The sequence below is a fragment of the Pelodiscus sinensis genome, chromosome 3 (genome assembly GCF_052426305.1).
Source record: "Pelodiscus sinensis isolate ZL-2025 chromosome 3, ASM5242630v1, whole genome shotgun sequence".
Taxonomy (NCBI): Eukaryota; Metazoa; Chordata; order Testudines; family Trionychidae; genus Pelodiscus; species Pelodiscus sinensis.
In genome coordinates this window covers 68,557,472-68,582,372 of record NC_143054.1, presented here as the reverse complement: position 1 = coordinate 68,582,372, position 24,901 = coordinate 68,557,472, and the positions used below count along the sequence as shown (strand labels likewise).

Genomic DNA, 24,901 nt, shown 5'->3' with positions numbered 1-24,901 from the left:
CTCTGCTCTTTTCCCCAGCCTACTCCCCTTCCCATCCTCTCTATCTGCATCTGCCTCGTTTACAGTGTAGACAGTAGATGCCTCATGCAGCCTGGTCTGTCAGTGGAATAACAATCCAGAGGGAATGCACAGGGGACTAATGTTAGCATTTATTCCACATTACGACTAATGACAATCTGGCCCTATGTGATCAGATGTGGATTTCAAAGGAGCCTTAAGGTTTTTCCGTGGGATTTGAACACCTAGTTCCTTGAGAATCAGATTATGTTTAAACTCCTCTGAAAATTCCAACATTGGTCAACAGTTGAGAATTGCATCATTTTTGTGCTACAAATAATGGAAATAATTGTAAAATGCTACTAAAAAAACCATTATGGAAATATTATTTGTAAACAATTTTTTTCAATAGGGTGGGAAAATTCCAGTACGATGGACTGCTCCAGAAGCTATTCAGTATCGCAAATTTACATCAGCAAGTGACGTATGGAGTTATGGAATAGTTATGTGGGAAGTAATGTCTTATGGAGAGCGGCCTTATTGGGACATGTCAAATCAAGATGTAAGCTATACAGATGCTTTATTTGCATGATTGTATGCATGTGCATATATATATATAAATAAATGTTCATATCAATGTTTTTGTTTCCACACGTAATTTTGCTTTAACGTGGAATAATTTTTGTAAAAATATTCCTGGAGTTTTATAAAGTGAAAAATTAAATAGAGGATTATTTAGCCAACAACACTAAAACTTCTTTGACACAAGCATAGGTTTTAAGGTTATATCATGATTATCAAACAGGTTGGGGGCTTCAAAATAATATAACCAAAAAAAACATTTTTTTTATTATATAATGTTTTGTAAGAATGACAAGTTTTCAGTCAAATAAGAAATCTTAGTTTCTTGAATTCATAATTATGGTTAGTCAAATGAAAAAGTTATACAAAGTCAAAAGCAGCAGATAGTGACACTCTCTATCAATGTCACTATATTTTTGAAATATTCTTGTTTGCATAAAATATGACCTAAAGCAGCAAGTCATCAGTAATAGCATAGAATAGTATTAATCCTGAATTTCTTCCAAGGATATTTGTTCCTATGAACTACACACATAAATACATACCAGAAAGAGTCTCATTTTGAGTTCTTTTTTTGTAATCGAAAGTTCAACATCAGAGTTTTAAATGAAAAGAATATAAAAGTGTAAATGATGAGTCAGGTTGGCAGAGTGCAAAGCTGTTAATATTTGACAGGTCTCAGTGTCAAAGATTTCATGGACTGTCAAAATATGGGCAAACAAGTCCTTGGGGCAAAGAAAGAGAAATATTTTACATTCTCTTGATGCCCAGTAGAGTTTCATTTCTTTTGACACCTTCCTTCTGTACTCAAGTCAAACATAAAAGGGGTCTGACAGGAATATAAGATGCCTCTAAGGGAAAGCTTACCTATCTTTCAGGGAAGAATAAAGGAAAACATTGAAACTGAAAAAAAAATCCAATATCCCCTTGCTTAATTTTGGAAATGTTTTTAATTTATCTTCTTGTGTTGTAAACAGCTGAGAGAATCATGTAAATTATCCTTGTTCATAAAAACACTAATCTCAAATCCTTATTATGACAAAAGAAATAAAACTACAAGTAATATCCAATTAGCATATAGATTAAGGATTTATAAATTCCTGCTAAATAATTTCAAACATTCATGTGTATTGTGATATGCAGGTGTGCCCTAGAATGAACACACGCATGCTCACACACACAAACTAACCCTGGAGACTGACCCATCGCAAAATTTAAAAACTGCCTCTAATTATCCACAATGAATTTGTTGCAATTAATTGGAGACACAAGTGACAACACTTAAATGTGTCTCTACCAGACTCGGAGGCACTGTCAGCGGTCTGTAAATTTAAATGCATCATTTTTTGCTTACAACTGAATGTGGATGAAGGCCATGCTGTAATTGCCTCATTGAGTTTGCTGAGTTTGAAGCGTGGGTTTTTTTTTTTTAATCTTCTACTATACTATTTTATCCTATAGTAACCTTTCAAGTGCCTTCAGATAGATGTGAGCATAGTGATACCATTGTGACTGTCTAAGCACATTCCTGCTCTCAGCAGAAACATCCATACAGAGCTGATGAGAATTAGCTGAACATTAAACCCAAGAGCAATCCTGCAGTTGCAGAGCAGGATGGCTCAGGGTGAGTGACACAGAACCTTGCTTATTGCCTTTTCTGTAGGTGCAAGTGTCCATGCGTTCCTAACACTTGCTGCCAAAACTGGCAAACAGTCACTAACTAGCTCAACTACTTCTCTGGTAACTATTAGAGCTTTTGTGTGTGTGTCCATAAGGTCCCTGTACTTATGTGAAAGGAGGAGTTCACTACACTTCCTTTTCTCGATGTTTGTGTTTCACACAGGACAGGACGTAGCCCTGCAAATGGATGTTTTTCCTTCAGTTACTGGTGTGGCATTTTTAACAAAGGAGTGTCACTGGCAGTGACCTGATACAGCAAACAAAGCATCGCAGTACCCAATTAACACAGGTCTGTCCCCAGAGCTAGTAGCTCTTTATCTACAGCCAGCGCATGCACTGGAACAGATCCAGAGCTGCTCTAACTTACGTTAGGAATAGGCAAGGCCTCGGGAATTTAGGAAACAACAAAGGTATCTAAAAGAAATAATGGCCTCTCCATTTCTGGGCAAACCACAGAAATGGAAGAAGAGATAATTGAGCCAAATGTAAGTGATACAAAACTGTGCTACTAGCATGAATCCTTGCTGTATTCAATCAGCTTCATTTTTTCTATAAACTGTAATCCTACAGTTTATAGGGGGGAGAATCCCTTCATTTATTTTATTTACCACTTGTTATCTAGTTTAGAACTGCTCTTTTCTCCCTTAGATATTAGTAATATTTTAAAAGTATCAAAGGTGCTAAAAATTTTAGCTATTAACCTTCAGTTTGGTTCCATGAATCTTGAATATGAACAGACAGCATGTTTAATCTTTTGGAAGTCACTCTTCCCAAATCCCACGTTCTTGGCTGTAGCCAGATCTATTCTTTTCTGTTGCCCAATCTGATCCTTCAGACTTGTTTACTCACAGCAGATGCTAAAGAAACTGGTCCTGCATCATCCCTAAGGGCTTTCTAAAAATAATGTCATTATCATAGTCACTTCCTATCTTCTGGGATCTCTCCAGAACACACTGAGCATGTAAAAATACCTACTAATGTGCCTCTCATTTCATTTGTCACTTCCTTTAAAGCTCTTGGATGGATGTTATCATTCCTAGGTGTCTTGTCAGTTTAAAATCCCTTTAATGATACTGGAGGCATTATTTTTATTCACTGATTGTCTCTACAAGCCTTACCTAAAGCTTGCATTTTTATAATGAGATTTAAAAAAAAAAGATTTTGAGATGTGTTTGTAATTCCTATATTCATTCTTCAGCACATCAGAATAGTGCTATTTTTTCATTTTGAATTGTTTATTGCTTTTAAATGTGAGGAGTTTCCCTTTGAACCTTACTTAATTGATCTTGCATTTTACTCTTTAAAATATTTTCCTTGTTTGTATTCCCCCCCCCCCCTTGTTATTTGTGTGGCTCTTGTACTATCTCTGACAATTCTTCATCACTGTCTGTCTTTAGTCACTAATGTAGATCCCATTACACAAGGGGCTGAGCATTTCAGTTTTAATGTGTTTATTCTCACAACACCCTTGTGAGGTAGGGAAGTACCACTTACTATTTTACAGAAGCAGACAGAGAGCGGGTGACTTCCACAGTGCCAGAAAGGAAGTGTGTGGCAGAGCAATATATTGAATACTTCTCAGATGAGGGCCATTTCCACTAGACCAAGTTTTATGAGACTTTTCCCCCCCTCTGGAAGATTCTGATACAACCATTGATTCCAACCAACTTACTGAAGTTCATTCTTCAATCTTTGCAGTTGCTTTTCATTCTGCAACCCAGTTCTCTTGCTTTTTCTCACACATCCCATGGAGTATTTTGTATCTGAAGTAATTATGTTCACTAAGCCCTGACTATTCACCAACCTTTACATATCATGGCAGATTTATTTCATAGGGTTAAGCGCAGAACTGATCTTGGTTTCTCTGCAAACTGAGAGAAAACAGTCCTGTGTACTGCCCTTCAAGAATCAACACCCTTCCTTAGCAATTCTAATACAGTTATGTCAGTCAATGTCAGTGTGCTTGAAATCTCCCATGAACAGTGTTTTAGTCCTTTCTTACAAGCCTTTCTTATCTGCATTGCTTCCTGACATGCTTTCTTATCCTGCCCACAAGGTTCATAGCCATAGTAATTTTTCTTTAACCATTTCTATCTCTGTTAAATCCAAATGCACTTGGCTGAGAGAGTCTAACAGTGTGTGTAATTTTTGCTTCAGACATTGTCCTCACTCATATCACCATGTGCCACCTTCTCATATTAAGTCTGACCTTGCTTTAGACTGTTACATTAAGATACCACTCAGCCAGGCCTCACTTCTCCATATCACATTGTATTCAGACATATTTTGCTTGTTTACTTCTAACAACATGGATGGGAATAAAATACAAATGCTTTGTCCTGATAATTCCTGTCCATTAAATATTTTCTGATTTTTTTTTAAGTCTATGGGCTTTTCGGATTTTGTAGACCAATGCACAAAGTATATCCATTTACAACTCAGTGCTTCTACTGCATACTCTCTCTCAAAGGCCTTTGGGCAAATTATATTGCTTTCTAGAATATTTCCATCTACCCATTTATCTATTGCACCCTAGGTGAATGTAATTGTTGCTCCCTGCTGCTGATTTGACTGGGTAATGCAACCATGTTCTGCACACCATAGAATAATATGTTTAATAATCATGGAAGATAAAAATCAAGGGTATTTTATGAAAACAAGAATGCTAGTGTTAAAACAACAGACTCTACTTTCATAATGCTTTGACTGCTTAATTTAGTTGCTTGATTTTTTTCCACAGTTATTAAAATTCATTCCCTAAATTTTTCTGCCTTGATGAAATCCTCTTGTTCTGGCCATTAGGTTATAAAAGCAATTGAAGAAGGCTATCGTTTGCCAGCACCCATGGATTGCCCAGCAGGTCTTCACCAGCTCATGCTGGACTGTTGGCAAAAGGAACGTGGTGAAAGGCCAAAGTTTGAGCAGATAGTTGGTATTCTGGACAAAATGATTCGGAACCCAAATAGTTTGAAAACCCCTCTGGGAACTTGCAGTAGGTAAGAAAACTGTCAGTGATGGTTTATGATTCTCTGAACAGATATTGATTCTGGATGTGTTCTGATTAGCTGCTGGCTCCAGCTCCCTCCAGCTGCTCACTGGGCTACTCTTTTCCTTCCTTCCCTTTTGTTCCTTCCCTCCCCACCTTTCCCCATTCCTGTCCTACATGCCATTCAGTAAAAATAAAATCCACCCAAAAATGACTTAACTAAAACAAAAATGCCAAATAAAAGAGAGAGAAATCTTGCCACTAATACTCCTGTTGGCAAACTATCACTCTTTATCTTGTCTGTTGAGACTATAAATTCCTCAGGGAGGGGACCGTTCTCATAGCTGTGGCTGCATGATGGGGTCCTGGCCTCTGTGCACTGCTGCAATATACATAATAGTAATAATACTGTTAAGCTTAGAAGAATTAGATTTTTAACAGTAAAATGTTGGGAAACTTTGATTCCACCATGCTCACACACAAACAGATGACAAAGTATTTCCACCAGTAATAATCAACATTTACAAAAGCAAAGTAAGAAAAAGACTGCCTACCAAATTTATAGCCATGAAAAAATGCATCATGGACTGAAAAATCTTGTTCCTCCCCCCACTCCTCTGTGAAATCTGGTCTTTTGTGTGTTTTTACTCTCTGATATATAGATGTCATGGGGAGAGACCAGCATTTCTCAAATTGGAGGTCCTGTCCCAGAAGGGAGTTGTGGGGGGGTCATAATGATCAGTTGTCCCTCTTTTCCATCCATGTGCAGAATAAAACATTTATATACATGGCGGCATGTGCAATTGTGCACCACCAGCTATGGGAGCCCTGCTAATCAGCACTATGCCTACACAGCAGAGCTATTTTGAGTACCCTGAAATAACTATTCTGCATTTTAAGAGCAAGCCTGTTATATCAAAATATAATGAGCTCACTATTCCAATGTCCCTGTAAACCTCATTGTATGATGAGTAAGGGCTGTTTCAGAATAGCGCCTTATTTTGAAATAACATTGAAATAAGTGTAGCGCAAATTGCATAGCTTATTTCGAGGTAAGGGTGTTGTGTAGACCCACCCCAGATGGGCAGTACTTGAATCTCTCCTGTGATTCAATGTACAAGTGTACATTTTACAGGTATTGCCATCCTTTCTTCTGTGCTGCTGCCTTAAGATCTGGGCAGCCAGAAGAGTGGCAACTGCTTACTGAAGCCCCAGCTCTGTGGGCAGCAGTGCAGAAGTAAGAGTGGCAATACCATACCACCAGGGCCACCACCAGCAACAATACAGGAGTAAGGTTATCAGTACTGCAATACCCTCTATAATAACTTTGCGACGCCCTTCCCTGAAATCCTTTGTGTGTCAAGAACCCAGTAACTACATCACGATGCTACTTCAGATTTAAATAGCTGAAATCATCAGTGTCTATATAGTCAACTTTTTTGTACTGACCTACAGAGTGATATCTCTCTCTCTCTCTTTCTCTCTCTCTCTGTCTTTTTAAACCATGGCAACTCTTTTTTAATGCCATTAAACCATTTAATCTCATGTAATGTCGTGGTCTGACTCAGTGTTTTGTTCTTATAACTTGCCAGCTCCCAGGAGTTACTCAGTCACAAATTCCTTGTGGCTCTGTGGCTAATGCCCAGAATTAAGAGACAGGCAGTCAGTCCCCAGCTCTGGCACTGACCTTGTATGTCTCCTTAGGAAAGTCACTGTATCTTTCTCTGTTTCCTTCATCATTTATATATTTGAGTCACAAGCAGTTTGGGGTGGGGTCTGCACAATGCCCAGGACAGTGGGTCCCTATCTTATTTGTCGCTACTGTAATATTAATAATAAAGATTAATGTTGATTTTCCAGTAGAGACCAGTACCCCACCAGGTTTATTTAATTCTTAAATGAACTGTTGTCATGCTTAACAATATGCTTAGGAGATAGTTTTTGTAAACTGCAAAATACTCTTGCTAGCCATGCAGAGCAATTAAAATATCAAGTGACACTGCATATTTGACCCGATTATTTTTCACTCCTTAGGAACTGTGAATACCTCCACCCTTTCTGACTCTGCCAAATTCTTCCTTATATTTTATTATTTTTGGAAACAATTTACTTTACTCTTTTCTTCTGCCCAGACCAATTAGCCCTCTTCTGGACCAGAACACTCCCGATTTCACCACGTTCTGCTCTGTAGGAGAATGGTTACAAGCTATTAAGATGGAAAGATATAAGGATAATTTCACAGCAGCCGGCTACAACTCACTTGAATCAGTAGCCAGGATGACTATTGAGTAAGTTGGCACTGGGCATGTTTGACCTACGTTTAGCAACCTTCTAGGTAAAAGACAAATTATATTAAACTACAAAATACTGGGCCAAGTACAAGCTCAATTCACAAGGCCAGATTCTGCCCTAGCCCAAGTTTTACTCAGCACAGAAGAGTGAGTCCACGGAGCAATTTGTGGCTTCCTGATTCTCTGTCCTGCACCATTAGTGTAGTTTAGAGCAGCCCAGAAGCATTGCTAACCTGACCTGGCTGGTAGCAGTCATTCTAGAGCATTTCTGCCAACTGAAAATTGATGGAGGACATCAGTGAAACAGGAACAAACAAACGCCTTTTCCTCCCTTACAGGGCTGAGGAGTTGGAAGGCTTGGAAGCTGGCTAGGTCAGCTCAGAACTCCCCCTAAAAGGGGAATTTTCATCTTCCCAAATATGGCCAGTATTCAAATTTTTGGTCCACCTGAGTAGTACAAATGTTTTTAATTTATATGAAAATCATCACCCTCACCTTTAATCCTGCCCATTCCAGCCTCTTCCCAGAGAGCCTTCTGCAAGTGAGAATGTAATGGGGATGGTGTATGGAGACAGCTCCACCCAACTTTCCACTTAACAAATGGGAAGAATAGAACTGTGTGCAGAAGATTCCTCCATGCATGTCTCTAAAGAGGACAGTGTGTCACAGTGATTTTTCCTTTATACAGTGACTTTATCTTGAAAGCATCTCGGACTGTATGTGTTCTCCTACACTTGAGTTTTCTTCATAGCTACCATTTTGCACGTGAGATGTAAAGTAATTTTGCCTCATGCATAACACTAGGGAAACATGTACAGTATGCACATTTCTGATGAAAAGTAAGTAGTGTTTTATGCACTGTTCACAGTATTGATATAAGGCTTTAGAATAGTTTTGTTCTATTCAAACATAGGCACTCCGAGGACTATTCAGTTTTAAATGACAGCTTTATTCCAGACAAGCGCACTCTGCATTAAATAATGCTGTCCACGTTTATCTTTCCCAGTGATGTTATGTGTTTAGGTATCACGTTGGTGGGTCATCAAAAGAAAATAATGAGCAGCATTCAGACTATGAGAGCACAAATGCTACATTTACATGGCACTGGCATCCAAGTGTGATAGACAATTTCTCCCTTATGAGGGAGGTGACAGACTGAGAGAATAGTGCTGGCCTTCAGTATACATGAAGTGCTGCTAGAAGACATTTGATCTCCTGGGTCCTTCCTGCAATGAAGAGAAGATCTACTAGAAGCACCTATAGACTTGAACTCCTAAGTGCCACCAGAAGTTTCTAAAAGGGAAATGGAATCCACCACTGATGGCAAGGAAAACTGCAGTAACAATAAAACAAAGTACTACCTGAAACACATACAAACACCTTGAGCTCTCTAACCTCCTTTTTATCTAATAGACTTTTTAAAATGTACATAAAGAATTTAAAAAAGAATATATTTGTCAGATAAAATCATGATATTGTTAAATTCAGCAAAATATTTTCCTTAAATCTTGATTTAAGATTTTTTTTAATCATTTTGTGTTTATTCTTCATAAAGATGTTCTTTTAGTATGATGTTTATATCTCTGGACCTTTCTAGGGCTAATTCTATGACACATTACTACACTGGGTACCTCGGAAAGGTTACTAGAGGTTTTAGAAATGTAAGAAGCATAACTGAGCAACATATGTATGTCCAAACATTGGTATCCTTTTGTGTGTGTGTGTGTGCCATTTTATTTAGTTAAATCAACACTGTATTGACATGGTTTGCTAACTGGCAGGGAGTCAGGAAAATGCAAGTTGCTAAGAGCTCTGATATTTTTTAAAGAATTTTTTAAGGTTAAACATATATTATCTTTTAAAGGAAAAAAAGGAAAAAAAGCAATAATGACCCCTAAGTAGTCATAGGCAATTTTAACAAATTGTTTGCAAGATGATTTTAATGGACTAGATTTAAGGTGAGATTTTCTACAAAGTAATTCCAGAACTGTAAACCTACTGAGGCATTTCATAGAGTGGATGATAATAGCAGTGCCTCGGAAGTCAGATGCAGTTCTCCAATGTTACCTAACTATTTTAATCTGAGCACATCATGTTTTTTTAATGCTCCGCATTAGCAAATATGAAAGAAATGGCTGGCATATATTTTAAATGCATTTCAGTTGAATGCTAGCCAGCTGAGAGAATAAGGGTTTACCTTTTATATAAGAACTGTAGAGCATGAAGCAAGGGGCAGTTCAGACTTTTCGCAGGTTTTTTTTATTAGCTTTCACTTCTCTCAGTACAAACGCAATACACACACTCATTCATTTGGGAACTTGAGCACAAAAGTACTTGCTCAATTAAATAACTTTACGCCATTTTTATTTATCTATCTACCTTATTTAACTAAAATGTTAAACTACCATAAGCAATAAGAAAGTGTGGCTATAGCTATTGCAGGAATGTATATTCATCACAGAAGAAATGCTTTCAAAAATTATGAAAATTGTGAACTACCCCTTCAGTGAAATGCTGAACTTCCAAAGAGAGTTGGGCTGCTTCTATTGATTTTGATAGAGAAAGATCCCAGGGATCAGTCATAAATTGGTCTTGTTTGATAATGTGGGCATCCACAAAAAAAACCCTGTAAATGTTCCTTTGTAAAACTTGTACATTTTATTTATACTGTCTTGTTTTGTACACACATTTCTGTGTAGTGAGCTCTGAATACATTGAAAATGCACTATATTTTTCTATTTTACTTGCAGAGCATCACAAAAGAACATGTATTTTCAGTGCTACATAATGTGTTTTCCCACATTTAGGACCAAAGACAGATGCCGAAATCTCAAAAGGATCATTCCTCTCCCCCCACACACCTTTTTTGATCACTCTACAGTGTTACATTTGCCATTTTATTTATTTGTTTGATTAGTAAAATCAGTTTGATTATACCAATTTTTTTCATCCTCTGCCTTTGTTGAAGAAAATCTGTAAAAAGCTTTTAATTAGCATAATCCTGTTACATAGACACTTCCATTTGTAATCTTTGTAATAGACTGTAAATATATTTTTGGAACTATAACACATTGGTGACCAAGGATTATTTTTCAGTGTCAGTATATGATGATTTATACAGTTCACAAAATTTTGCAGTATGTTGAGAAGCATACTTTCTGGCCTGGCTTGGCTGTAAGAAAGAGTGGTAAAGATTATATTTCCTATTAGATTACCAACTCAGAAAAAAATGAATTATTTGCATATACACAAATCAACAGGCTTTTTTTATAGTTCATTAACTAAAAATTAATATTAGACAAAAAGGATCTCAAACAAAAAGGATTTTCAAACAAATATATCCAAACTCTCAGGCATTTAAGTTAGCAAATGGAAATTTAAGGGCATGTCTACACTATGAAGAAGATTGACACTCCAGAGGTTGATCTTCTAGCATTCGATTTTGTGGATTTAGGGTAGACCCCCAAATCGAACATTGAGGGCAACCCCCAGTGGCATCCTGTACTCCTCATTCTGTGAGGAATAAAGGAAGCCAACGGGAGTGTGTGTAGATGCTGTGACAGCTCAGCTTAAGGTAAGTCAAATCCAGTGACGCATTTTGTTTAGCTGGGTGGTGTAACTTAAACCAACCTGCCCATTCTAGTGTAGACCAGGGCTAGGTGTAGGAAGCCAATTTTGAAAATCTTGACACTAACTCCATAGGAAGAAACTTAGTCTGGACTTTTCAAAGGGGCCTAACATACCCCAGTGCAACTGACAGAGTTGCTGGACCTGTGGGCAAGGTGGCGGAAGCCAGCTCCATATGCTTGGAAGGATCAGGGCCAGGGAGAGTCAGCCCTCAGCACTGCCCAGATCCTGCCATGCCCCGCCAGCTCTCAGAGCTGCCCTGAGTGTGCTACCTAGGGCCCCAGCAGCAATTTAAAGGGTCTGGAGCTCTGAATGCCTCTGCTGCCACAGAAGCTGCAGCAATGGATGGGAGACCCTCCCTTTTGAATCTCCAGGCCCTGATATAGTTGCCCTCTTTGCCTATCTGCCTCCAATCTGCAGGACACCCCATTGTATTGCAGTGGCATTTTGGTTCGTAACATCCACTGGCCCTTTTGAAAGCCCCAGTTGTAAATATACACATGTCATGGGAGATGTGGACAAGCCCTCTTTAAAAGGAAAATCAAGCAAACACCAATACAAAATGTGTTCAACAGACACACAGGATGGAGGGTATCATATCAGAGTACCCCTTTGCTCTTTCACCAAAGGCTATTGCATCAAGATACACATTTGTAATCATTGCTACCTAAACAAGCCCTACATAAGAAGTACTTCTACATAAGTGTTCTGACTTTCAAAAGTGTTGAGCCTCTTCCAACAGCCAGTGTTTTACTAACAAAACATAATCACGTGCTTCATTTTATAAACTCTTCTTGGGACTTGAAAGCATACTTCACCTTAAATACATATCAAAGGCTACGTCTACACAGTGGAGCTATTTCAGGATATCTGCAGTATCCCGAAATAGCTATTCCATGTCTTAAGAGCAAACCTATTATATCAAAAATTGGCATAGTGCCAATTGTGTAACTTATTTTGAGGTAAGGCTGCTGTGTAGATGCACCTTAAATGTTTTGCTGAACAAGGGTTAATGTGATTATGTGCTTGCTATACTGCGGCCTCAGTCTAGAAGCTGTAGGATGATCAATTATTCCATATCAAGCCACTTAGGCACCTAACTATGGATTTAGGAATGGAACTTCAAGCCCCACTTTTGAAAATTTGGGGGTTTAAGGGTTCAGTCATGCAAGATGCAATGCTATTCTTTTTAAATAAGAGTTAAGGGCCATTCTGCACACCTCAGAATTGCTGGGCAGCATGAAGCCATCAATGCAGGTTTGTAATCTTAACTTTAGGCAATGAAATTTTAAAATGAAGCTCATAACATTGATTATGTCTACCTTATCTTTCCCCATTACAGTTATACCCACTTTGAGTAGCTGATATAACATTGACTGTTCATCTATATATCTTGACTGCCTTAAAGTTGCTATATATTCTTATGTCTTTGAAAGGGGTAGGACTGATCTTCAAAGCACAATCAATATTCAGATACCTAGTCTATCTATTTGTCTATAACACTATTGCAATTAGGAGCCTAAGTATGCATATCCAATTTTTAACTGGCATAGAATCAACATTATAATGTAGCTTTCAGTTTTCTATATTCAAAGAAGATATGGAACCAGGCAAGGAAAACAATGGCAGAAAAAGATTAAAATGTTTTGAGACACAAGCATTTAGAGAAGAATGTAATAAGAAGAAATGAAAAGAATGAGGATTCAGATTGGTTAGATAATAAAGCAAATTACTTGGATTAAATTCTAACCTTACACCTATCCTACGACACTGAAGTCCACAGGGCCTAAATCAGATTAGAATTTTTCCGTGTTTTCACGTTTGACTGCTAGAAAGGTATTTTTCCCAATGATTCAAATTTTGGTTTTATAACTAAATAAGCTTTTCCATCACGATATCTTCCAGATTTTATTAAAACACATTTGTCACTGGAGGTTTTTTCCTCTTCCAACAACATGCAATGGATCATCTAACCACAACTCTTAAGTATGATATTAATTAATGCTCTACTTCTGTTGATGTTCCAATGAAAGACCCAGCTGGCTCATTGGTAAATTGCCGTTCTATATTCATTTACATATCACCTTAGTGAAGAGGATATTTGGCCATATATGGTCGTTATTGTTTGGATAAAATCATGCTTAACTGAAGCCCTGGCATGGCCATTTAAATCTCTCCGGAAGGAAGAAATGTTTACACATAGGCCATAATTAGAAGTGATAAAGACTTACAATAGCCCAGGGCAAGTCTCAAAAGGCTATCTACCTCTAAGGAACAAAATGGTTACTTATCATTGGATCATTGTCTCTAGATATGGAGCATGATGCTCCTGACCCAAATAAGAATATGCCCTTCATCATTTCACTTAAATGTAGGCTTTAATCTCTAACATTTTATGTATGTTTTTTGTAAGCCAACGATACCTTTTCTAGAGTAATTGGTGATATAACTCTTCACAAATGTCTAGGGTTTTTCTATTTCAGAATTACTGTAATAGAGCAGAGTAGGGGAAAAGAACAGTTCCCAGGACAAGTTTAGAAGTTCCAGTCTGTGAAATGTATAATGCAAATACTTGCTTAACCACAACTCTAGCAACCATATCAAGGCTGCAGTAATACCACATTTCAGGTGATAGGCCTGGGAAGGTTATTGTGGATGAATTAAATAATACTGATACACAGTGACAGAAAAAGTGTTTTTTTTATCAGATTTGGTAGCTGCCTGAAGATGGTAGAGTCTAGGTTTAGGAGACAACTCGGAATGTCTGAGCTTTCAGTTAGGAGCAGAGGGCTAGGAGGTTATTAAGTCCAGGCCCTTGGTATCACAGGCAACCTGGTCATAAATCCTGTTTGTAATATTTCAAGCAAAAATGAGTAGGTTTATTTGCCTCTACAACAATTGAAAGACTATTCCAAAACCAAACTCCTCTGAGAGTTCAAAACCTTGTTTAAATTTTCAACCTAAATTTATTCATGGACAGATCATGCCTATTTCTTCTTATGCCAACATTATACTTAAGCTTAAATATCTCTTCTCCCTCCTTGGTGTTTACCCCTTTGATGTATTTATAGGGAGCAGTCATATCCCTTCTCAGCCATCATTTTACTAGGCTAGACAAGCCAAGCTCTTTTAGTCTCATTTTAGTTCCCGTAAAACACAAATTCTGGGCAGCAGCATATTTTCCCCATTATTCCCCTAAGAATCAGAGGCTGGCCAACAATTACTTTCAAGCAATAATCTTTATTACTTGCATAATGCAGCCTTCCATCTACTTAGGAATATACAGTTTTAAATTAAATTTCCCTTGAAAAACAGTGTCTTACCGGGGGGGAAAGTGGTTGGTAAATGTTCAGAAAGTATGACAAATAAAAGCTACCATGAATGTCATGAAACCCAAAACACTATTGGGTTCTTCTCTCATCATTGGTAATGCATTCTATAAAGTGCTTTGCAAAACGTGCATAATTACTGAAGCATAACATATCAGATTAAAACATATAAAAATGAATTGTACCCTAGAGCTGAGGGGAAACAGAAAGCAAGCTAGACAGCTTTTGGGTTTTGTTTCGTTTTGTTTTGTTTTGTTTTAAAGATTATATTTAAATTTTTGTTAAGGTTGGAAAGCTTCCACTTGTTAAGGCAGTAGCTCTTAACCAGGTCATCTAGGAGGTACATCAGTTCATCTGGCTATTTGCCTTGTTTTACAACAGGCTACATAAAAAGCAGTGGAAAAATCTGTCCAAACTAAAATGTCATACAATGCCTCATATATACTGCTCTATACACTGAAATATAACTACAATATTTAAATGTCATTTCATTTATAATTGTATGGTAAAAATGAGAGACATTCTTCAGTAATATACTGTGACACTTTTGTATTTTTATGTCTGATTTTTGTAAGCAGGTTGTTTTAAAGGGAGGTGAAATATGGAGCTATACAAAACAAATCAGATTCCTGAAAGGGGTCTGGAAAGGTTTAGAATGCTGTGTAAAGACACAGGCTTCCATAATCTAAGGACCAATGTATGATATCCATGAAACCATGGGAGGGTGTTTAGGACAGATAAATGGTGCAAAGTATGAGAGTGAAGGACACTATTTGAAGTTTATGAGACTGAGACCTTGTAGGTTATGTGCAATAAGATCATGAAACGCATTAAAAAGGAAAACCTTGTCCTGCATTTGACTGGAACCAGAAAATGAGTGGAAATGTGAAGATGTTTAGAATATGTGACTCTGAAGGCAGGGAGTTCTATAGTGTAATGTTTCACAGGCTTTCAGGGAGGTCAAGAAGCATCAGGATTTATTTTTAAATTCTCATATTTAATAAAATATGGCTAATAACCTTGAGTGGAGTGTTTTAATACTGTGATTTTTCTGAAGGCCAGATTGGAATTTGTCAAAGAAACTAAATTGAGACAGATGGGAAAGCAACTGGTGATACATAGTCCATTGAAGCAGACTTGAAAAAGACATGAAAGGAAAATGTTACATTAAAGGCATGAAAGTAAAATGTGAAGTATGATGATATTTCCTCTCTGAGGAGTCTAGAATGGATTTCTTTGACTTGTATAATGATAGCAGATTTCAACACTGATGGTATGCAAATTGGGCAAAGTGAACTCTTGATTATACTTGATTAGACCAGGAAACAACCCTAGTAAAGGAGGAGTCAATCAAAGTCATCATAGACAAAGAATGAAGAAGAGGAGATATGGCTATGCCAACCTAGTCCAGTCAGCCAAATGCATATTGGATGAAGAGACAAAAACAACTTCTACAACTTCTACAACTTCTAGTTAGGAGAAGCTAAATCAGGACTGGTAAATGCAGGACTGCCTGGGGTAAATTTAACTGAGCACCTGATTGTAGAAATATAAGTGTTTCTAATTAATAAGTAATATCTAAAATGTGGTTAACATAGTCACACCTGGGCTATGTCTAGACTGCAGGCTTCTTTCGAAAGAGCCTCTTTCGAAAGCATCTTTCGAAAGAGGCTCTTTCGAAAGAGCGCGTCTAGACTACAATGCGCGGATCGAAAGATCGATCCGCTATTTCGAAAAAGAGCGTCCAGACTGCCGGACGCTCTTTCGAAATTGAAAGCCACCCGGAACTGCTTCTGCCAGGGCATGGGGGCAGCATTTCCTTCCGGGTGCTGCCTGCCTGCCCTTTGCAGAGACGCGTGGTGAGAGGGACACTCCTGAACACCCGTTGCTCTGCTCCTGCAGCTGCCTTTGCTGTCCCTTGAGGAATTTTGCAAGGCATTGCAGTGCTTGTTTGGAGTGCTCAGCTTCCTGGGACACCCCAGCAGCTTTTTTCTTTTGAGGTTTTTCTGCTTGCAGACCCTTATTTGTGGCATGGAGCCAGAGCTGCCCCTGGGCAGGCGATGGCCCCACACCACCATACTGCAGCTGTTGCTGCATCTTCGTGAGACAATCATGAGGCTCCTTCCCGAGCTGGACCCAGACCAGAGGGACGAGGGGTTCCCCCGTCCAGCAGCCACACTGCCCTTGCCTCCGAACTTTTTCGTGGACAGGCGTGTTTGGAGGTTTGACACCAGCTCTGAATGGTGGGACCGGCTCGTGATGGAGATCTGGGATGACCAAGACTGGCTACGGAACTTCCGCATGAGAAAGACCACTTTCCAGGAGCTCTGTACCTGGCTCGCCCCTGCTCTGCAACGGCAAGACACCCACCTGCGGCCCGCCATCCCCCTGGAAAAGAGGGTCGCCATTGCCCTCTGGAAGCTGGCAACCCCCGACAGCTACCGCTCCGTGGGACACCAATTTGGCGTGGGGAGATCTACTGTCGGGGCCGTCTTGATGGAGGTAAGTCAATGTCTGGGGACAGTCACAGTTTGGGGTGGGGGGAAGGGAGACTGTCAGGAAGGGCCAAGTGGAGTGGGAGTGGGAGTGGGAGGGAGCTCCTCCACTCACCCTGAATTGTGGGGGGGGGGGTTCTGAGGAGGGGATTCCCGGGCTGTTTGAGAGGGAAGGTGGGCGGTGGGTTCTCCTCCTAAGACATAAGGCACCCCTTCTAACACTTTGTTGTCTGTCTCGTTCTGCAGGTGGTGAGGGCCATCAATTCGGAGCTGCTCAACAGGCTCATCTGTCTACCGGATCTGGACAGCGTCATGGCCGGCTTTGCTGCCCTCGGCTTCCCCAATTGCGGAGGAGCGCTCGATGGGACACACATTGCCATCCGTGCACCGCCCCATCGAGCAGCCCAATTCATCAATCGAAAGGGCTACTTTTCTATGGTCCTCCAGGCCCTGGTCGACCATCGTGGACAGTTTTCAGACATTTGTGTTGGGTGGTCAGGGCGGGCACACGATGCCCGCATCTTCAGAAACTCGTACCTGTACCGGAGGCTTCAGGCAGGAACACTTTTCCCCCATCGCCAGTTTGCGGTTGGGGATGTGCACATGCCGGTGTGCATAGTGGCCGATGCCGCCTATCCCCTGATGCCGTGGCTGATGAAGCCCTACACCGGCCACCTGGATGTGAGCAAGGAGCAGTTTAATGCTCGCCTTAACCGGGCTCGCAACCAGGTGGAATGTGCGTTTGGACGTTTAAAGGGCAGATTCCGGTGCTTGCTCACACGCCTCGACATGGGGGAGACCAACATCCCCGAGGTGGTGGCCGCGTGTTGCGTCCTCCATAACCTCGTGGAGAGGAAAGGGGAGGCCTTCCTACCAGGGTGGGGGAGAGCTGCTGATGGCCAGGAGAGGCTCTTTGCCCAGCCCCGGACAGCTGCCATCCGCCAGGCTCACCGGTCTGCAGTTGGCATCCGGGAGGCCCTCCGGGAGCAATTCTCCAGTGGAGGCCACTGAGTGCACTGAGGGGCTTCTGCCTGGGGACTGGGCCCTGGCCCCCAATAGAAGCTTCCCTCCACAACCCATCTCCTGACCCAGTTTGGACACATCACTTACACCAGGGTGTGTTTCAAAATAAAATGTTCTCTTTACTTATTTAAAATTTTGTACATATTATCCAACAATGTGGCAAAAGAACAAAAATTTTTTTCATTTTTGTTGTTGCCAAACTATATACAATAAACAAACAGTTCCTTTAACCCTTTGTGTGTGCTTAATAAGTGGGGTGATGGGGGTCATTGAAACCTGGAGGGGGGAAGGGGACTGGAAACCTGGAGGGGGGAAGGGGATCAGGTTGAACGGGGCTTGGCAGATTTCCCTTTCCTGCCTGGGCCTCGTGTTTGGGGTGCTCCCCGGCTACGGGATCGGGTGATGTACCTGTCGGTTGGCTGGCTGCTGGGGGGCTCTTGGGACGTGGAAGCCTGGGGGAGAGGAGGGCCAGGGGGAGAGAGGGGCTGGGGAGCTGGGGGGGCTGGGGGAGAGGGAGGTCCAAGGGGGGAAAGGGCTGCTGTTGTGGAAGGGGGGTTTGGTGGGGTGGGGTCATGGGGTGCTGGAGGAGCAGGACCTGGCACAGCAGCAGGCAAGCCGCTGACCTCCCTCAGGGTGGCGTACAGCACCGTGCGCTGCAGGACCAGCTCATTCATGAGCCGATCACGCCACCGCTCCTCTGCCTCCGCCCTCCGTAGCAGGATGGCATTCTGCTCCTGCACAGCCTCGACGTGCTGCCGGAGGATGTCGGCGTAGACACGCCTGTGTCTGCGGCTCCCATGTCTCTGAGGTGGAGATGGAGATGGAGGTGGGGCTGGGGTGCTGCGGCCCTCTTCCACGGCTGGTCCGGCTGTGGAGGAAAAGAAGAAGACACAATCAGTCCTATAAACTGGACTCTGTAGCACTTACAATACTAACAGGATGGTTTATTAGGGGATGAGCTTTCCAGGGCCAGACCCACTTCTTCAGATCAGAGTGACACGGCTACATTTCTATCACAATCAGTCATGTGTGCAACAGCTGTCCAAAAGGGCATGCCCTCTCCCTTGAGACAGGGGAAGCACACATTCTGAAGGTCACACTGTGTGTGTGTGTGTGTGTGTGTGTGTGTGACCTGGGCATCAGCCTGAGCATGACAGGTTTCCCTTGTGCATCACCCACTGTGCACCCACCCACCTACCTCCCCCCCCCCGGGTGTGACACAACCTCACTGTACTCACCTGCTGCTTCCTCTCCCGCGCCAGATGACGCCTGGGAGGCCTCAGAGGTCTGGGTCACTGGCTCCAGGGTGAGGGTTGCCGTCTCCTCGGTGTCCTCCTCCTCTGGGCCCATGTCCCCGTCTCCAGAGTGCTGTAGCTCCCGCTCTGGAGCGTCCACCACCGGGTCTGCCAGTCCGGACTGCACGAACCTTCGTGGTGTGCGTGCTTCTGCACTGCCACCCAGGATCTGGTCCAGCTCGGGGTAGTAGGGGCAGTAGTGGGGGGCTGCCCCAGACCGGGAGCTCTCCTCCCTGGCTTTGGCGTAGCCCTGCCGCAGCTCCTTCACTTTGGAGCGCACCTGGTCCTGGGTGCGGGGGTAGTGGCCCTTCTGGGCCAGGGCTTCAGCCATGCGGCCATAAATGTCGGCATTTCGCCGCCGGCTTTTGAGGGCCTGTAAGGCCTCCTCCTCTCCCCACAGCTCCAGCAGGCTCTTGATCTCTGCGCCGGACCAGGATGGTGCCCGGCGCTTGGAGCCCTTGTCTGGGTCCCCAGAAGGCTCGGAGGAAGGGCCAGGACGCTCTTGGGGCTGTGACATGCTGCAGCAAGGTCGCCGTGTGCTCTGGCTCCTTGTCTGCAACAAGTGGCTGTGAGGGTGCGCCTGTCCCTTTAAGGAATGGCTGCAGCCAGGAACCACAGACGTGCAACCCATGGCCCAGATTGTCCACCAGGGCTTGTTCCTGGAGGCCAATTCTTTCGAAAGAAAGGGCTCCCCCCGTCCAGACTCACGTTCTTTCGATGGATCTCCCTCGAAAAAGGCGTTCTTCCTCGTGAAACGAGGTTTACCGCCGTCGAAAGAAAAGCCGCGTTCTTTCGATTTAATTTCGAAAGAACGCGGCTTGAGTCTGGACGCAGGGGAAGTTCTTTCGAAAAAAGGGTACTTTTTTCGAAAGAACCCCTGAGTGTGGACACGGCCCTGGTGGTGATTCTATTGCTTGTGTTACATCCAAAAGTCTGCCTGACACACTGATATTAAAGCAGGATATCAGAGCTCTCTTATATTTTAATCTAGTTGCACATCTGTGAGATACCCAGTTAGTCAACAATAAAATAATCAGTGTGTATGTTTGTTACATGGGGTATGTCTACACTACCCTCCTAGTTCGAACTAGCAGGGTAATGTAGGCATACCGCACTTGCAAATGAAGCCCGGGATTTGAACTTCCCGGGCTTCATTTGCATAAGCGGGGAGCCACCATTTTTAAAACCCCGCTGGTTCGAACCCCGTGCAGCGCGGCTACACGGGGCTCGAACTAGGTAGTTCGGACTAGGCTTCCTACACCAGGAGGTGTACCGGTAGTTCGGAATAGGAAGCCTAGTCCGAACTACCTAGTTCGAGCCCCGTGTAGCCGCGCTGCACGGGGTTTGAACCAGCGGGGTTTTAAAAATGGCGGCTCCCCGCTTATGCAAATGAAGCCCGGGAAATTCAAATCCCGGGCTTCATTTGCAAGTGCGGTATGCCTACATTACCCCGCTAGTTCGAACTAGCGGGGTAGTGTAGACATACCCATGATGAGCACACTTAAGTAATTTCTAATGCTCTGAAGCAAATATATTTATTCAGACTTCAGAATGGTGGCTGTAGTAGTCTGTATCTATGAAAACAACGAGGAGTCCTGTGGCACCTTAAAGACTAAGGATACGTCTACACAGCATGGCAAAAGTCGAATTAAGCTACGCAACGTGAGCTATATCATTTGGGTAGCTGAAGTCAAAATAGCTTAATTCAACTTTTGTCGCCGTTTACATAGCAGGAAGTTGAAGGAAGAACAGTCTTCCTTCAACTTCCCTTATTCCTCATGAAATAAGGGTTACAGGAGTCAGAGTAAGAAGTCATCCAGCTTGCCTTTATTTCAAAATAATGGCTTGCAATGTAGACACACTCTTTGTTATTTTGGAATAACATGAGTTATTCCGAAATAATGCTGCTGTGTATACATAGCCTACAGATTTATGTAGGAATAAGCTTTCATTCACCTGGTGAAGTGGTTTTGACAAAAGCTTATGCCCAAATAAATCTCTTAGGGTATATCTACACTACAAAGTTAATTCGAACTAACAGCCCTTAGTTCGAATTAACTTTCATAGGCGTTACACATACAAACCGCTAGTTCGAACTTAATTCGAACTGGCGAAGTGCTTAATTCGAACTAGGTAAACCTCATTCTACAGGACTAATGCCTAGTTCGAATTAAGTAGTTTGAATTAAGGGCTGTGTAGCCACTTAATTCGAACTAGTTGGAGGTTAGTCCTTCCCAGGTTGCACTGGTGGCCACTCTGGGCCAAACCAGGCAAAATTTTCAGCCCCCCTCCCGGCCCCGGAGCCCTTAAAGGGACACGGTCTGGCTACAGTGCTTGTGCCAGTTGCAAGCCTGCCAGCACACAGCCAGCAGACCCTGGACCTGGCACAGCATGAGCCAGCCACTCGCTGCCGCCCAGACCTCCGCCTCTTCCCAGGACCAGGCTGGCGGCTCGCAAGAGGTGAGTGCCCACCTGGTCTAGTGCGGAGATTGTGGACCTCATCGAGGTTTGTGGGGAGGCCTCCAACGTCCACAACCTCTGCACTAGGCACAGGAATGCGGCCATCTAGGGCAGGATAGCTGCCAGCCTGGCCAACAAAGGCCACATGCGACCCCAGGAGCAGGTTGGCATGAAAATCAAGTTGGTCCAGTGAGACCCCCGACCCTGAGCCCTGAGCTTAGAACATAAGAACATAGGAATGGTTGTACTGGGTCAGACCACAGGTCCATCTAGCCCAGTAGCCTGTCTGCTGACAGTGGCCAGCACCAGGTACCCCGGAGAGGATGGACCAAAAACAATGACCAAGCGATTTGTCTCATGCCATCCATCTCCAGCCTTCCACAAACAGAGGCCAGGGACACTGTTCCTACCCCCTGGCTAATAGCACTCCATGGACCCAACCTCCATGAATTTATCTAACTTCTCTTTAAACTCTGTTATAGTTCTATCCTTCACAGCCTCCTGTGGCAAGGAGTTCCACAGGTTGACTATGTGCTGTGTGAAGAAGAACTTTTGCTTATTACTTTTAAACCTGCTCTCCATTCATTTCATTTGGTGTCCTCTAGTCCTTCTATTATGGGAACTAATGAAGAACTTTTCTTTATTCACCCGCTCCACACCACTCATGATTTTATAGACCTCTATCATATCTCCCCCTCAGTCTCCTCTTTTCTAAGATGAAAAGTCCCAGTCTCTTTAGCCTCTCTTCATATAGGACCTGTTCCAAACTGCTAATCATTGTAGTTGTCATTTTCTGAACCCTTTCCAAGGCCAAAATATCTTTTTTGAGGTGAGGAGACCACATCTGTACACAGTATGGAAGATATGGCGTACCATAGTTTTATACTTCCCCTCCTCCTTCTCCCCCTGGCTTCCCCTTTCCAGCTCCTTCCTCACAGGTTTCCCCCTCCCCTCTCCCACCCTCTCTTTTCCCCTCTCCCACCTCCTTTTCCCAGTCTCCCCAGAGGTTTACACCCCCATCCCAGTTTTGTTAAATAAAGAGAGTTTCTATTTTTGAACACACGTGTCTTTATTTTTTACATCAGGAAGGGGAGCTAGGGAGGGGTAAGTGGAAGGAGGTGAGGGAGGAATGGGGCAATGGGGCATGAGCCCCCGATGGGGAGGACTGGGGTGGCTCTGTGGGCTCCTCAGGGTGGAAGCTCTCCTGCAGGGCCTCCTGGATCCTGACAGCCCCCAATTGACCCCGCCGAATGGCAGCCTGCAGCAAGTGCTGCTGGGCTGATGGCTGAGTGCTGTGATGTGCCGAGTGTGGGCACTCAGGGCACTCCAAGTGAGGAAAGCTTTGCTGTCCCTCATCGAGGTAGACAAGCAAGCGGGGAACCCCGAGAACTGTCTGTCCGGGGTGGGGGTCGGGTCCCTTTAAGCACAGGCTAGCCTGAGGCAGCAGCTCCACACTAAGTCCTAACCTGATGCCCTGTTGGCACTGGTTCCGGCCAGCCTTAACTCCGGTTCAGGGTCCACTCAATGTGGACATGCTATTTCGAATTAGCAAAACGCTAATTCGAATTAGTTTTTAGGTCTAGATGCACTAGTTCGAATTAGCTTAGTTCGAATTAATTAATTCGAATTAAGTTAGTTTGAATTAGTGCTGTAGTGTAGACATACCCTTAGTCTTTAAAGTGTCACAGGACTCCTTATTGTTCTATTTAGAATAATAAATATAGATTTGACTTTACGTATTACATTAAGACAGGGTCACTGTCCCAAAGACCCGGTCTAATACATAGCACAAAATATGTCGCCTATAGAACTCAACAGGAGTTTTGCTGTTTTTTTTTTAATGGGATCAAGATTTAGCCTGGAGAGAATAGATATGTAAACAAAGAAGAAAGAAATTCATGATTATTTTAATGATCAGCATTCCTATGTATTACTTAGGAAACTAGTATTTATTCATCCTACTATTCTGCTGGCTTCCATTTGCTAATTACAGGGCTATCTCCAAGCTGTCTTTGGAGCTAAGTCTATCAGAAGGCAAGTTTCACTGGCTCAAGACACCAAACTCCTGGTTCACCAACAAAGCAACTACTGCCAATCAGTGACCCACGTCCAAGGATAGCTGATCATCTTACAACTTGAGAAAGCTGGGTTCAGTTTTTTGCTCTATTACTGACTGGCTGGCTTTGGGCAAGTCACTTAGCTTCTCCGTGCCTCAGTTTCCAGTATGTAAAATGGGGATTTTATCACTTCCCTACCTCACAGAGGTATTGTACAAATAAAGGTCACGTGGCACTCAAATGCCGTGACTAGGGGGCCATGGAACTAGCTTAGAGAGTGTTTATCCACAATACACAGATTCTGTTCATTTGCCAGCTAGGTTTCATCAGTGGTGATCAGTTGCAGCCATGACTGCAGTTGAGGTTGCATGTGAAAGAGCTGGAGTGAGTATCTCCTCAGACACAGCTGAGGCACATGGCACCACTCTCTGTGAATGTTAGCCCACTGAGTTTAAATTCAAGTTCTCCTCTAAGGAAAATGAAAGAGACCATGGCCAACAAACTGAATATGTCTCTCCTGCTGAATCAATACTATGTGCTTTGGAATATTTTTATTGGGCTCCATAAGCAGGACTATAAACTCTTTGTACCACTCTCTGGTCCTCCTTTTCCCTAGGTGACATGACTGGCATTACTTAGAACAACCTATGGCTAGGAGTAGGAGCCATGGTGATGGGAAATAGTATTGCTGCTCACTATGGCATTAATATTTTTTAATTTCCATTAACTCTCCCTATCACTCACTGCTTTTCCCTTTACACCTTCCACTGCCCAGCTCAGGAGGGACTTGGGTACATAGCTGGGGCTGGGAGCTGTAGTCACTCCATGGAGTTAGAAAGCAGTCTTGGTTAAGTAGGAGCTGGAGCTGGTGATGATGGGCCAGTACCTCCCTGCCTCCATGCTCACAGTAAACAGACTTTTGGGGTCTGGTCTGTAAATCTGTCAGGTCCCCGTTCCAACTGGATTTTCCAGAAAAATTGGGCACCTACTCACCCTATATTGACTTGTTTGGAAGGTCAAGCACAGAATTTCCACTGAGGCAGGCTGATAGCCTGCAGGGGTCACAGGTTGCTGAACAG

The 24,901-nt window shown here is 42.7% G+C and overlaps 2 protein-coding genes across 5 annotated transcripts in view; one reads left to right on the top strand and one right to left on the bottom strand.

Annotated features, from left to right (window-relative positions):
• EPHA7 (EPH receptor A7) overlaps nucleotides 1-10,619 on the top strand; it is a 183,716-nt gene extending 173,097 nt beyond the window's left edge. For all 4 annotated transcript variants that reach the window (XM_075923900.2, XM_075923899.2, XM_075923902.2 and 1 more), the window contains 4 exons: nucleotides 410-559; nucleotides 5,062-5,255; nucleotides 7,378-7,533; nucleotides 8,543-10,619. In XM_075923900.2, coding sequence (XP_075780015.1) covers nucleotides 410-559; nucleotides 5,062-5,255; nucleotides 7,378-7,533; nucleotides 8,543-8,657 — 615 coding nt within the window. In that variant the 3' untranslated portion in view covers nucleotides 8,658-10,619. The remainder of the gene's footprint in view (nucleotides 1-409; nucleotides 560-5,061; nucleotides 5,256-7,377; nucleotides 7,534-8,542) is intronic.
• Nucleotides 10,620-18,280: 7,661 nt separating this feature from the next.
• On the bottom strand, nucleotides 18,281-20,193 carry LOC149524657 (uncharacterized). Its single transcript, XM_089777190.1, has 2 exons — nucleotides 19,249-20,193; nucleotides 18,281-18,878 (listed from the first exon to the last, which is right to left on the bottom strand). Exons 1-2 carry the CDS (start codon nucleotides 19,934-19,936, stop codon nucleotides 18,331-18,333), a joined length of 1,236 nt encoding a protein of 411 aa, XP_089633316.1. The 5' UTR covers nucleotides 19,937-20,193; the 3' UTR covers nucleotides 18,281-18,330.
• Between the last annotated feature and the right edge of the window lie 4,708 nt (nucleotides 20,194-24,901).